Raw genomic sequence first — 13,718 nt, 5'->3', positions numbered from 1 at the left:
TTTTTTTTAAAAAAAAAGTTATCAAGCTCTTAAAAAATCACCCGTTATTTAAAAAATAGTTGCCCATATTGTAAAAAATTCGCTGTGCCTAAATTTTATTGACTCGAGTGTCCATACCACAATGGACGGGGTTCACACTTCATGTGTTTGATTTGTTTCAAATTTTTAGGGTTCATGGACAAACATAAATAATAAATAAATATGAAATTTGAGCTTGATTAATACATTTTTAAAAACCTTACAGCATAAAAACAAAAACAAATCGATTTAACAGCTTTCGAAATATCTCGAGAACGGGGCGAGGAAAAAATTTGAAAAAAATCACACATACACACATCAAAATTCTCTATGAAAAGAAACATTTAAAATTTTTTTTTTCTTGAAAAATTTTTTCCGTAAACATTTTTTGATAAAAAAATTAGTTTTTGAAAATATGCAATTTCAAAAAAAAATTAAAAACTCACAATGGTAGCGCAATATTTAAGTATAGTATTACGGGGTGCGTAAATGAGTACAAATTTTTTAACTTTGTTAAGATTTTTTTGAGTATGCAGTTTTGTAGCCCATTAAATTTTGATACAATAAAGTGCAAGTTTTAAGCGACTGCAAAACTGGCCTTAATTTTTTTAATTTTATTTGAAAACGGTTTTACGCATTTTCTTCCATAAGAAAAACAGTGCAAAAAGCTGTCAGCATAAAAAATATTAAAAATCAACGCAATTTTGCAGTAGCATGAAACAAATCAAATACATGAACCATGAACCCTGTCCATTTTGGTATGGAACGATCCATATACATATGTACATATATTACACTGGACCACAAATTTCAACTTTTTCTCTTTACCAGAAACGCCGTTATGAAATTCTTATGTAAAATCACCCCCTGATTCCGAAAATCAAGGTTATTTTTAATTCTATGGTACCGTTTTTGAGATATTTGAAATTTACCGTTTTTGTAAAAAAAAAAAAATTGGGTCCACTTTATCATATATATCTCAAGAACGAATTAAGCAATACGGTTTGAAGCTTTTAAAAGGTAATAAAATTTTCTATAAACTGTGCATAAAACACTTTTTGCTAGGCCCTGTAGATTCAAAGATAACGAACAATCATTACCGATTTTTTCAATTTTTTTTGTAAAAATATAAAAAAAATTGTACTTTGCGGGGAAGGATCTCGAAAACCTTTTATTTTTTTGCAGATTTTTTTTTCTCCCTAAGCTCTGTTGTATTACAAAAAAAATAAGCTATCATCGAAGAAAACCTGGGTATTTTTATTTGATCGCTTATAACTTACGTAGTTTTGCATCGATTTTCTTCGATGATAGCTTATTTTTTTTGTAATACAACAGAGCTTAGGGAGAAAAAAAAAATCTGCAAAAAAATAAAAGGTTTTCGAGATCCTTCCCCGCAAAGTACATTTTTTTTTTATATTTTTACAAAAAAAATTGAAAAAATCGGTAATGATTGTTCGTTATCTTTGAATCTACAGGGCCTAGCAAAAAGTGTTCTATGCACAGTTTATAGAAAATTGTATTACCTTTTAAAAACTTCAAACCGTTTTGGAATTGCTTAATTCGTTCTTGAGATATATATGATAAAGTGGACCCAATTTTTTTTTTTTTTGCAAAAACGGAAAATTGCAAATATCTCAAAAACGGTACCATAGAATTAAAAATAACCTTGATTTTCGGAATCAGGGGGTGATTTTACATACGAATTTCATAACGGCGTCTCTGGTAAATTTTGGCCGTCGACCAGTGTTATTTGAAAGCACCCCCTAATGTGCATGCATACATACATAACTTCTTACATACGTACATATATGTATGTACTTAAAGCAAATAGTTGTGGTCAATCCTAAAAGGAAGAGTCAAACTTTGTATTAGTGGCTAATCAAAAGCAACGATACATCCCTGCAAAAATTTGAGGACCAGGTGGTCCACTGGGTCGTAGTTTTAAAGTATGTGCAAAAGGGCCAGGTTGCATACTAGTAACTTGTTATGCTCACCTGGACCACTTCAAACGTAAAAAACCGATATATGTGTTGAGATCCACCTATTCGTGCCTCATCGGCAACATGATTCGGCTGCCGAATGTGCCATGATCCAAAAGGAGTAGTTGTCTAGGTGGACCCATGTAATGCAGGGGTGGACCAGCAGTGGTCCCATGTTATGCAGCGTTGGACCAGAGGTGGTCAGGTCCAATGACATCGCAATGTTAATGTTACCATATTTTCTCCATATACTTGGACCATTTTCGTTACTAGTGTTGGTTACAAGGTAGTGTGGTCCCGTACTAGTATTTAACCTAGTCCCAATTTTTGCAGGGATACATCGCGCCTACACACTATTGGTCTGTTCCCCTATTATTCGGCCAAGAAACCAAAGAACTACCAAACATCAAACTCACTTTATTAAGTAAGAGCAAATGCAAATACCTGACATATTTGAGCACAATACTTCCTTTCTTTGTTTACGCATGCAACTCAGCTGATCGTTTGACTGTTTTCATAAAATTAAAAATCCTAAATCCTAAACCCTAAAGCTTCGGATTGGGCGACCGCGCGATTTACTCTCTCAAATGTTAAAACTTGGTTCAATTTTAGCGATTTAAAAAAATTCAATTTTTTTCAAACCCCGTTAGTGGACCCCTAAAAATTTCTTTAAAAGTGTGAAATTTTTGTTGAAGTCATAAGTTTTTACGAAGAAAAAAATAGAATTTAAAAAAATATTCAAAAATTATATGCTGATATTTTTTAGAGCCACCCGCATACATACATATGTAGGTACATTCTCATATGAATTTCTCCATATCGCATATCCTTTTATTTACATTTCTATTTATCTATTCAACAAGTCTCAGTTGACTGCCTGCTTTCGTCATCTGCCAAATTTTATTCCGAGCGCTCTGAAATGTTCTAATGTCCTTTTGAAAAGAATATAACTGCCAGTCATTTGCGTAAGCCTGCTTAATTCGTTTTTGGTCGCGCGCGAAGAAAGTTCTTCACTCCGAGTCAACGAATAAAATTTAAGTGCGGACTATTTAAATTATTTGGAAGCTAAATGTTGACCATACAATGGAAACGAAACAGGCGTGGAAGTAGGTTAAAAATTTAAATGTCGTAAATCGGTTTATAGGCCCTAAAACTTAAAATTACAATTAAAATATGTACCTTTATAATAAAATAAACCAACTATGGGTACGTAAGTTCAAAGAGTAAATTGGGAATTGACAAAAATTGTTGAATGGTATATTAAAAATACAAGCTAGCCTAACGGACTACAGAAGAACTCAGAATGATTGATGCTTATAAAATTTAAGTTTAAATAAATTCGAAGCGTTCGCTATAAACATTTAAAAAACTTTGGTAAAAATTTCGAGCTTTTTAATTAGTCTTCTTAGAAATATTTTGTATGCAGCTTTGCCGAACATTCAATTTTATTTTGAGATGCCTTCCATCAACCGGTCTATTCGGAACATGATATTATTTTTTAACGTAATTTAATTATGAAACTCCTTGGTCAAAATAATTATACACGTATTTTCTCTTTTGACCCAGAAATTTTTTTTGACAGTTATATATAATTTTATTTTTTTTTTGTTCAAAAATCGATTTTTCCGTCATCCACGCGAACTTGCTTCTTCAAATGTTGCCAAAAATTTACCGATTTCAACAATTTTTGCTTTACAATTTTTTCAATAATTTGGTCTACTAGATATAGTTAAAATGAATGGCTCAATAGCTATTATTTATTTTTAGTTTAACAGTAATAAAAAAGTGCAAAAATTTTTGGAAGTTTAATATCTCAAAAAGTGTATTTTTATTTTTTCTCAAACTTCTCTATCGTTAACAAGACACTTTGAATTCCATTTTAACTGAATGCCTAGTAACTAAAATTCGTTTTTCCCGAGTTATCATTTTTCGATGAAAAACCTGTTTTCCTAGTAAACTTTTTTTTTCTTGAAAAACGGTGTTTCTGACATCTTTATATTGACGCACACGCAGTAGATTTCTCCTTTTTAACTGCCTGTACTTTTAATTGCATCAAATATTTTCACATGTTCTTTGTTTGTTTATAATGGCTTTTGCAAAAATTTCCAAATCAAAAGTTATCAGAACATATGTATTCTATGACACTGGGAAATATTATTTTTTACTTTTTCCACAGAGTACAGATGAAAAAATTTACAAAAAATATCTTTGGTCACCTACTTTTTGTGCGCCTATTAGAAATGTCCGCTTATGGGAATTTCGTTAAAAATAAAATTCAAATTCAAATTTAAAAAATTTAAATTGCGTATTTCTTCAACAATTTTTATTGAGCTCGAGGCCGTTTTTAATGAAAATTTATTGTGGAAAAGCAACAATAATTTTGAAAAAATGGTAGAAGTGATAGCTATTTCGGAAATCACCACATTTCCTCATCAGACTTCTTTCAGTAGGCTTCGAACCGACGATCCCACTGACTCAGCCAGTTGCCTATGCACCGTGCCAAGTACGCCTTGTAAATTATCGTTTGCTTTTTTCCACTATTTTAATTTTTGTTATGCCAACACAATCAAGATTTCTAAATTAAAATAATAATTATTCTCCAATAGACAGTAACAGGGTGAATTAAAAATGAGTTGAAATTTATGGCGTTTTCTTTCCTACCGACAAATCTCATTACCCAGTTATAGAAAAAGGGGGCCTGGCACCTCCCACGCAAACTAAATTTCTCACACTACATACACATTCTAGTACGTCAAACAAATTCCAAATCCGCCTATTTTCGAATAGACTTTTATTCAATATTGTATTTCTATAATTTCTCCTGTTTATCAAATGAGGCCTTGAGCGCCTGATTTGCCTAAATAACATTTAAAAAAAAAGTTTAGGCGCACCCTTTTTTATGTTTTCTTTTACTACAATATAAAGCATCACGTAGGTTCAATGAAACATTTTAAAACATTTAAAATTTTTCTTATAATTTTTTTTCGATTTGAGGGAACCCTACAATAGCTTTCATCAAGTTTTCATTATATTCGCTTCAAAATTGCTACATTTTCTGCACTTTGCATTATTCAAAAATCGGGCTCAACTGGGCTCTTGCTAATTTTATAAGCTTTAAGTAAAAAAGGTTTATCAAATTGGTTGAAAGCTTAGCGGCTTCAGTGAATGATGAAGACTAATCCGCAGTTTTGGACCACTGTACATCGGTGTCTGCGCTCAATTTTGACCAAAGTACTTCTTTAAATGCCTACCATATCTGCTATATATCCAAGGGCATAGCTCAAATTAAACTTAGTTAGCTATCAGGGTACTATTTTTTATATATATATAGGGTTAAATTGGAGGTCAGAGGGGGATCGAGATCCGCCCATGTAAATCTCCACTTTTAGTTGGTTAGGTTAGGTCGTCCTATATGATTTTGTGGATTTTCTTTACAATTTCTGTCGTAGTGATCTCACAATATTTAATCGTTGTAAACAAAGGAGTATACTTCCCCAGAATAGAGAACAAGTCGGCTTTGATATCGGTTGCACTTAAACCTTTTAGATCAAAGTGTATTCACATAACGATGATAGATTTTTGCCATGTTCACAAATTTACGAATTGCTTTCAATTTTGATGGATCTTAATGCAAAAATGCAATTTAACATTACCAAATTCATAATTTGAGTTGCTGAGAGATATTATTATCGATCACAGTACTTTAGGGGACTGTCCGCCTATCTAAGCAATAGATTTTTCATTATCCATATTAAATAAAAGGCGTGCAGCGCCATTATACGGTGATAAGCGTGCTTGAACTTGTTTTCGTAATTTGCCAGACTATCTAAAACAAACATACATACATATACTCATATAAACAATTTATAAATACAATATATCAACTAAGTAGTAGCACCTTTAGGTATCATTAATGCCAATAAAATAAATAGAAATAATTAAATTATAATCACTTAATGTGTAAGTACATATATGGAATGGGCGCGGGGGCTTTTGCTTTCGCGTTAGGCTAAATGAATACATACGTATGTATGTATTAAAAAAAACCCCACATTGGGTGGAAATGTTGAAACTAATCGAATTAATTAATTTGATGAGCAAAAGTTTAAGTGCTACTACATATAGCATACTAAATACATTCCATATCTAATAATAAATATTTGATATATTTTTCTACGATTTTCAGCAGTCCGATTACCTTGTCGCCCTTTCGTTTCACTGAAGTCGACATGCCGAAATTATTGAATGGTTTATATAACAGCAGCCAGCATGGCATATCGCCCGAACTAGCCGATGCGCAACCTAAACTACTCCCCCGCTCATATAGAAATAAAAGACAACAAAGCAAAGTAAGTAAGGTCAATGCTCAACAGAAAATTTAATAAAGTTCACTGAAATTGAGAATAAATATAATTCAACTTGAAAACTGCAATTTACCAATTTGATTTTTTTTTTTCTTTTTTTTTCTCTCTCTCGCGCACACTTCGATCGTACTTTGCTTACTTTTAATCACACATTTGCCACAGTTCTGGATATTTTCCATGATAATCGAACGCGCCACCTCGGCGGGTAAACGTGCCGAGATTGAGGATGCAGACACGCCTCTCGAGTCCATACTGCAACCGGAAACAACTGAACAAGTTTGTCTGTTGCGTGACAGTCCGTATAGGATATTAAGGGTAAGTGTCCTTTCTAAAATGCTTCACATATTCATTTCTCATTTGTAACAAAGTGAGGGCAATACTTTTGCAAAAGAAACCAAAACAAAAAAATAAAAATAAGAAACAACAAGCACACCAACAATGGCCATAAATGTGCTATCAGCGAGAAATTAGCAATAAATTGCCAAGATAAATGCTCTGGAACAGCAATGCACCGGCAGCGTGTGATATCCCTGCAGTATATAACAACAAGAAAATGGTACATATATAAGTTAGCACATACATACGTAAATACATAGTACATGTGCGGTTGCATGCACATTAGGGTGGTCCGAAATGCATGTGAAAAATGAAAGTCGGAATTTTTATGCTCTCACCTCCTAGGATTGTTCTATACCGAAAAAATATACCCTAATTTTTACTTATTTTGAAATCAAAAAGTATTTAGAGGCCGCTCAAAGCGCCTAAAGTTTTCCATGTATTTTATGTGGGGGAAAAACAACTTTTCGTGGAAATGGTATAGAATAGTTAAAAATCAATATTTTTCTACTAGAAAGCTCTGCTTATCTGCAGGAAATTCCCTGTAATAATACTCAATGGTTTATTTAACCATTTTTTCATTGCAACTATAATGTATAGGTCCGCCAAAAACCCACATAAACCCTGAAAAATGCAACGGGGCGACCAATAAAAAATCGTTAGTATTAAAAATGGTTAAATAGACAATTGGGTATTATTATTGAAGAGTTTTCCGATCACAAAATATTGACTTTCAAGAATTCTATACCATTTCTAGGAAAAAATTTATTTTTTCCATATAAAAATACATGGAAAAATTTGAGCCCTTTGAGTGACTTCTAAATATTTTTTTATTTCAAAATAAGAATACCCCTATTTTCTTACTTATATATAGAACAATCCTAGGGGATTGGACCACCCTAATGCGCACAGGCTACTTACTGTTTGGGGAATCGACAGGGGCAAGGTTGTCGCTTAAATGGTTGAAATCTCAATTTGTTTGATGGCAATCGGTTTGTTTCGAATACGATTGCCTTCATGGTTGTTATTTTTACTATTGCAGTCAATGTTGCCTTGTTCATTTTACTTGAATGATTGACGTTGTTTTTGTTGTCCTAGCCTCGCACGGCTTGAATTGACACAGCTCGTACACGTGGCCACGCTTGAGCAGTTAGCTTTTCAACTACTCCGCGTTAATTTAAGGTGAACTTTAATCCTATACATATACACCGGCCTTGATACATACATACTAGTGTGTATATGTGTCATAGTATCTCTGCCCTTGAAAGATGGAAATCATATTGATTTCACAAATGTTGCGTTCTTAAATTGAAGTGACAGTATTGTAAATTAAATTTGTTTTTATTCGAGATATGTGCGCATATTTTCATAAATATAGGCTTATATACATTAGTAGATGTGTACATTAAGGCGGGTAAATTGTTTGGCTATGCGCGTAAAGCATAGGAGGATTCTACGCATATTTCTAAGCCAATTTGCCGAAGATACCATGGGTCTAAAATCAATTTGGCGTTTACCAAATCGCGAAAATAGGTTTCTAAGAAAATTTGAAAATTTTCACTGTTTCGCCCTCAGGTGGAAGTAATAAGTGCTGAAACGGATTCTTCATACCAAAAAATCCGTATAGCATGTTTTTATATGAAATTTGAGCACTTCTTTACGAAACTACACAGCAAAATGCTAAGGAACCTATTTTCGCAATTTGACAAACTCCAAATTGATTTTAGACCCATTGTTTCTTCGGCAAATTTGCTTAGAATTACACGTACAGTCCTTGTTTGTTATACGCGCATACCCCCCATACAAATTGACCCGCCCTTATGTTAATATGTATGTATGTATTTATGTATGTGGACAAATTGAATATTTTTTCATGAGCACGCGCGTTCTTAGTATTTGTACTGATAATAATTTTTTAGCAATCAAAAATTCACTACTGGCGTTTTCTTTTTTACCGAAAAATTTTGCCTTCTCATTGCCCTCTGCGCACAAAGACTGAAAAAAGGGCAATAAAAAGGCGAATTCTTTTTAGAAAAGAAAACGCCTTAAGGAAGAGCAACATTAAAAGGTGATGAATTTGTTCAACAAACCCCTCCCTGAAGCTCGAAAATTTAATGAAGAAGAATGTTTTACAATGAATTATTTGGGTGCTGGGGCGTATGAGTAACATTCCTGCTTTATACATACTAAGGGCCGTGTTTTGAAGTAACCTTTAACTTTAAAGCTCACTTTATATTTAAAGATTGGATTAAAAATAAAGCTATGTCTAAAGTTAGGCATTTATATTATCGGGTTTGACGTATAATAAAACTCTTTACTTTGGACACAATCATGAATGTTAATGCAACTTTTAAATTTAAAGTGAGCTTTAAAGTTACAGGTTACTTGAGAAAATGGCCCCAAGTATGTACTAGAGATGGGTTCGGGACCAAATAATCAATCGCGATTCCGGCCAATCAGACGGTTTTCACATACATATATACCACGGCTACTGCGAATCCTGTCATCTACCACTTATGAAATTTCACAAGGATTTCAAATTAATTTTAAATAGTACATACCCACATTTGTTAGGCTTGGGAAGTTCTTGAACTAAATGAACTAAAGAACCAGTTCATCCCAATGAACTAGTTCGCTAGTTCAGTCTCTTCATTGAACTAAATTTGTCAGTGCCACTATTTCTCATTTTGGATCGCGATCCAAATATTTTTTGCACGAACCTAAGTCGTGCATCCCCATCTTTATAGATACGTTTTACAAGGCGTATGCATTGTTACTACTTCAGCTTCTGGCTAACTAGTTTTTTTTCACGAATACTAAACTAGTGTAGAACGCTTTTAAAATCAAACAAGCCTTTTAATTTACAGCCGGTTTCTTAAATTGCTTTCGTGAAATTGGCTGTTATTGTTATTGCACAGCATAAGAACAAAATATTCACGATTTGATTTTGAACATGAGATATTTAAAATATATACATAAATAAATGGGCACATGAAAAGTTTAAATGTTCAACATTTTTACTAATAATAAACATTATGTGCTCATATTCAGTTTTAAACATTTTATGTGTAATTTTCCTATACGCGGCAAATTTGGTATGTAAAAGTAAACAGCCAGTTTTTAATTTGATTATACGGTGTGTAAATTAGGAGCAGAAACTGGTTACCTCTGTTTATATGCGAAAACACCAATTTTTTTACAGGAAATTTTAAACATTTTATGTGTAAGCTGGGAAATTTTGAAGAATAAATGTTTAGAATTCAACAAACAAATTTAAAGTTTGTTCTACGCCGCACATATGATAAATAAAGTGAACCAGTAGTGTTAAATTAATTAAAACGGGGTGTATATTTGCATTCATTAAGAGAGGAAACTGGTTATCTATCTTAATATGCGCTAATTTAAACAATTTTTTTTAGAGGGTACGTTTAATTTCAAGACCTGTCGAACCGAACCGGTACTAACACTTCAAGAAGTGATTAAAGCTGAAAATAATAATAATATTTTTCCGGTAACACTTTTATTAAGTGTTTGGCCGAGCTTCTGCTTCAATTTGTAGTGTGCGTCTTGATGTTGAGAGACCTAAATTTTACGCCGCTCCGAACGGCAAATGCATTTTATGGTTTAACTCTTTTCGTGGCAGAATTTAGTTTCTAATTTATGTATGTACTTGATGCTTAAACCAGGTCCTACACAGTGGTAGTACATAACCCTAACCTTACATTCACAGCAACCGAAAAAGAAACAATTGCTTTTATGGGTTCAGCGCCAAACGTAACTTAACTGCAAGGAATGAAACCGATTCAAAATAACGTTCCGGTTTGGGTTTCGGTTTTGCCAAGTGTTTCGGTTTCGGTTTTGGTTTCGTTCTTCAAAATGTATTTCGGTTTTGGTTTCGGTTTCGGTCCGGCTTCGGTTTTTCACAGAAATTTTGTTGATATTATTTAAATCACAATGCCTTAAACGTTGAGGAAAGAAAATCGAAAATTACAGTTCACTGATAATATCAACACTAGGTTCTTTCCCTAACAATCCGGACCGAATTTGGTAATTAGAAAATAAGAGAAACATTTCTTTCAAAAATGGAACAAAGTTCAGAAGTACGGAAACGCAAAAACCCACATTTCGTGCCCACAAGTCGAGAAACAGCTGATTCACGTTGTTCTTGTTTTCGTCACTTATACCATGTTCTGACCGACATCGGAAACATGTTTTCGTTGCTAAAACTGGTTTTCGACCTAAAACTTGTGTTTTCGTCCATATAAAATCTGTTAAACGAAAACCAGTTTTCGCTGAAAACTACTTGAAAACTCACTTTCCACTCATTTCAATCGGTGTCTTCACTAGTTTTTTTCGATTATTTATCGAAGTGGAAGTCATATTATATCATCTTTAATACGCCATTTCGGATTTATTGTTAATTGCCTGGCCAAAGCAAAATACGAATGAAAGTTAAAGGTTGTAAATGAAAAGAAAATGAAGGAAAAATGTTTTGGTTGTCGGTCAGAACATGGTATTAAATGCAAACACTTGGAAATTGAATTTTGGTTTCACAAATTTGATTTTAAGTACATAGATTGAAAATACATCAACAGGCCATTCACTTTTCCTTAAAAGCACCAAATAAATGCAGGCAACATATAAACACAAAACAGTGGATATACACTTTGATACTTTATCCATTTTTACTCGGAGAAAATTTCGGGCTATTTCGGGCAGGAAGAAGAATACACTTACGATCGAATACGCCCGAATTTTCGCTCTCTATTACCCATTTTGTTGAGTACAGGCATGATTTCTGGGCTATTTTGGGCATACGCGGGATCTCGCATTGCGTACGGGAAAGAAACTACTTAAATATAATTAATCGATTATCGATTCACAACAACAAAGTCATCAGCAGATTTTTGCGAAAAGTTACCTTGCCATACTTATTTACTACTTAACAAGAATTTTAGCAAAATGCTGCTGATTTTGGTTAAATAAATCATTTATTTCAAAGAAATTTTTATTTATTATTTTTGTAAATTTCTGGAAACCGATTGAATCCTGTGATTGAAATGGTTTCGGTATCGTTCCTTTTCAGGTCAAGATAACGGTTACGGGTTCGGTTTCGGTTTTGAAAAACGAAACGGTTTTAAACGGTTACGGTTTCGGTTTGGGTTTCGGTTTCATTCCTTGCTTAACTGATTAGTCGGTATAGCGCCTCAAATATTTTTTTTTTTTTTTTTGAAATGTACCATTCGCAGATGGGTTAACTTTTAGGTTTCCCTTTGAGCCCAACAGGTTTTGTCATCGAATTTCGCCATGACTTTTTTCCAACAGCCGCCATATAGCCAAAACACTGTGCGACGTCACAACAGCAACGAATAGGGAGATGAAGGTGAGAATATCTAGAAAAGAAAGATAAATGGAAGGCGCCACTTATACAATTTGCTTACATCGCGTGTGGTTTTTACAAAGAACATTAGGGGTATTCTCTGAGTCTTGCAAAGCCCTTGCATGGTGAACAGATTGCACGGATTGCACGGTAAAAACCGGTTTTCGTATGGGACAGCTTTGCAAACCGTGCAATCCGTGCACCGTGCAAGGGCTTTGCAAGACTCAGAGAATACCCCTATTGTGTTTTGTCTATAACTTCTGTATTTTATGCCCGCCGATTTCTATAAATAGCACACCATTGTAAATGTGATAGAAAAAAACCTACATACTTCCCCCAGAAAGAATTACCTTATCATGATAAAATACAAGCACGTTTTAAGCAAAAAACAAAACTGGCTTTAATTCTCATATACAAATTTATGATTACCGTTCATTTTTTCATGATGCAATGATAGGATTTAAACCAAATTAGTATGGGACCACCTGTGAGGTAACACCTTTCCTTTAAAATTATGAAAATCGGTTAACGTGGTCCAAAGTTATGCGATAACATACGTAAAAATATATATTTCGCAGAACTGATGACCTTCTCCTTTTTGTGAAGTCGGTTAAAGTTGTTATAATATTTTTCTAAGTATGAGGCAATGAGGGCCAGAGAAGCCTATCTGCAAAAAAAAAAAATTAGTGATATGAGAAAGAAAGAAATACATCAGAAGGAAAGATCTATAAAAAATAAATGCGGTATTACAGCAGAATCGGAATCCCCAATCGCTATAAAATAAATAAATTCCAAACAATTTCGAAAAAGTGAATAGCTACATACATACATATAACTTCCAAAATAATTCCAATGTCGAAGAATTGTGAAATTTTTATGTTTTACCGTTGTGAACTATAAACGTTTAAATTCCACACAAAAAAATGGCGGTCACAAATTTTTGTGCTTAGCAACCACAACAATTTCAAGTTTCAACAAATTCGATAATTTTTTGTTAAAACAGTACTGATTTTCATATATAGTATATAGATTCTTCCGCGGTACATAAACATTTCTCAAAACCTAGAAAAAACATTAAGCTTCTTTTACGCGCGGCGTATTCTTGCATTTAATGCCGGTAAAACTCTATGCCGCTTGCCGGACACGTGTTCCGAAGCCTGCATACATATGTACATATTTATTGAGCATTAGCGCGTACGCACACACTCATATAAACACATCCATATAAACACATCGGAGGATGCTGTTGCCGCTGCTTACAACCTATCAGCCAGCAGTGATAAGGAAAATAGAAAAGCTCACCACAGCCGCTAATACTCGTACACTTGCACATAATTATCGCATCCCAAATGAAGCCCAAATGAATGAAAGTAAACAACAAAAGAAAAATTTGAAACAAGAACGAGTGGAGCAAAACAAAATCCTAGTTCGAAATTGAAGAGAAAATTACAACCACTTCGTATAAGTGGTGAACAAAAATTAAAAAAAAGAAAAATTACTCACCACATAGCACGCAATATCACAGCACCGACATCATCCCGAAAGGATACACAAATCTAAGCAAACAGACAAAGCCGACTTTGAAACGATGACCGGGGCAAAGCGCACTTATAAAAGCAAGCAGCAGCAGGATAAAGATTT

General features: G+C 33.7%; 1 protein-coding gene across 1 annotated transcript in view; it reads left to right on the top strand.

Moving 5' to 3' along the window:
- Positions 1–13,718, top strand: part of LOC118747107 (transient receptor potential cation channel subfamily A member 1-like) — a 106,135-nt gene that overhangs the window by 8,615 nt on the left and 83,802 nt on the right. Inside the window, exons 2-3 of the mRNA XM_036481097.1 lie at positions 6,184–6,346; positions 6,524–6,676. Coding sequence (XP_036336990.1) covers positions 6,227–6,346; positions 6,524–6,676 — 273 coding nt within the window. The 5' untranslated portion in view covers positions 6,184–6,226. The remainder of the gene's footprint in view (positions 1–6,183; positions 6,347–6,523; positions 6,677–13,718) is intronic.

This window comes from Rhagoletis pomonella, unplaced genomic scaffold (assembly GCF_013731165.1).
Source record: "Rhagoletis pomonella isolate Grant_MI unplaced genomic scaffold, Rhpom_1.0 Rhpom_scaffold_00011, whole genome shotgun sequence".
Taxonomy (NCBI): Eukaryota; Metazoa; Arthropoda; class Insecta; order Diptera; family Tephritidae; genus Rhagoletis; species Rhagoletis pomonella.
The sequence above is the reverse complement of the archived record's forward strand: the minus strand, read 5'-3'. Positions and strand labels throughout refer to the sequence as shown.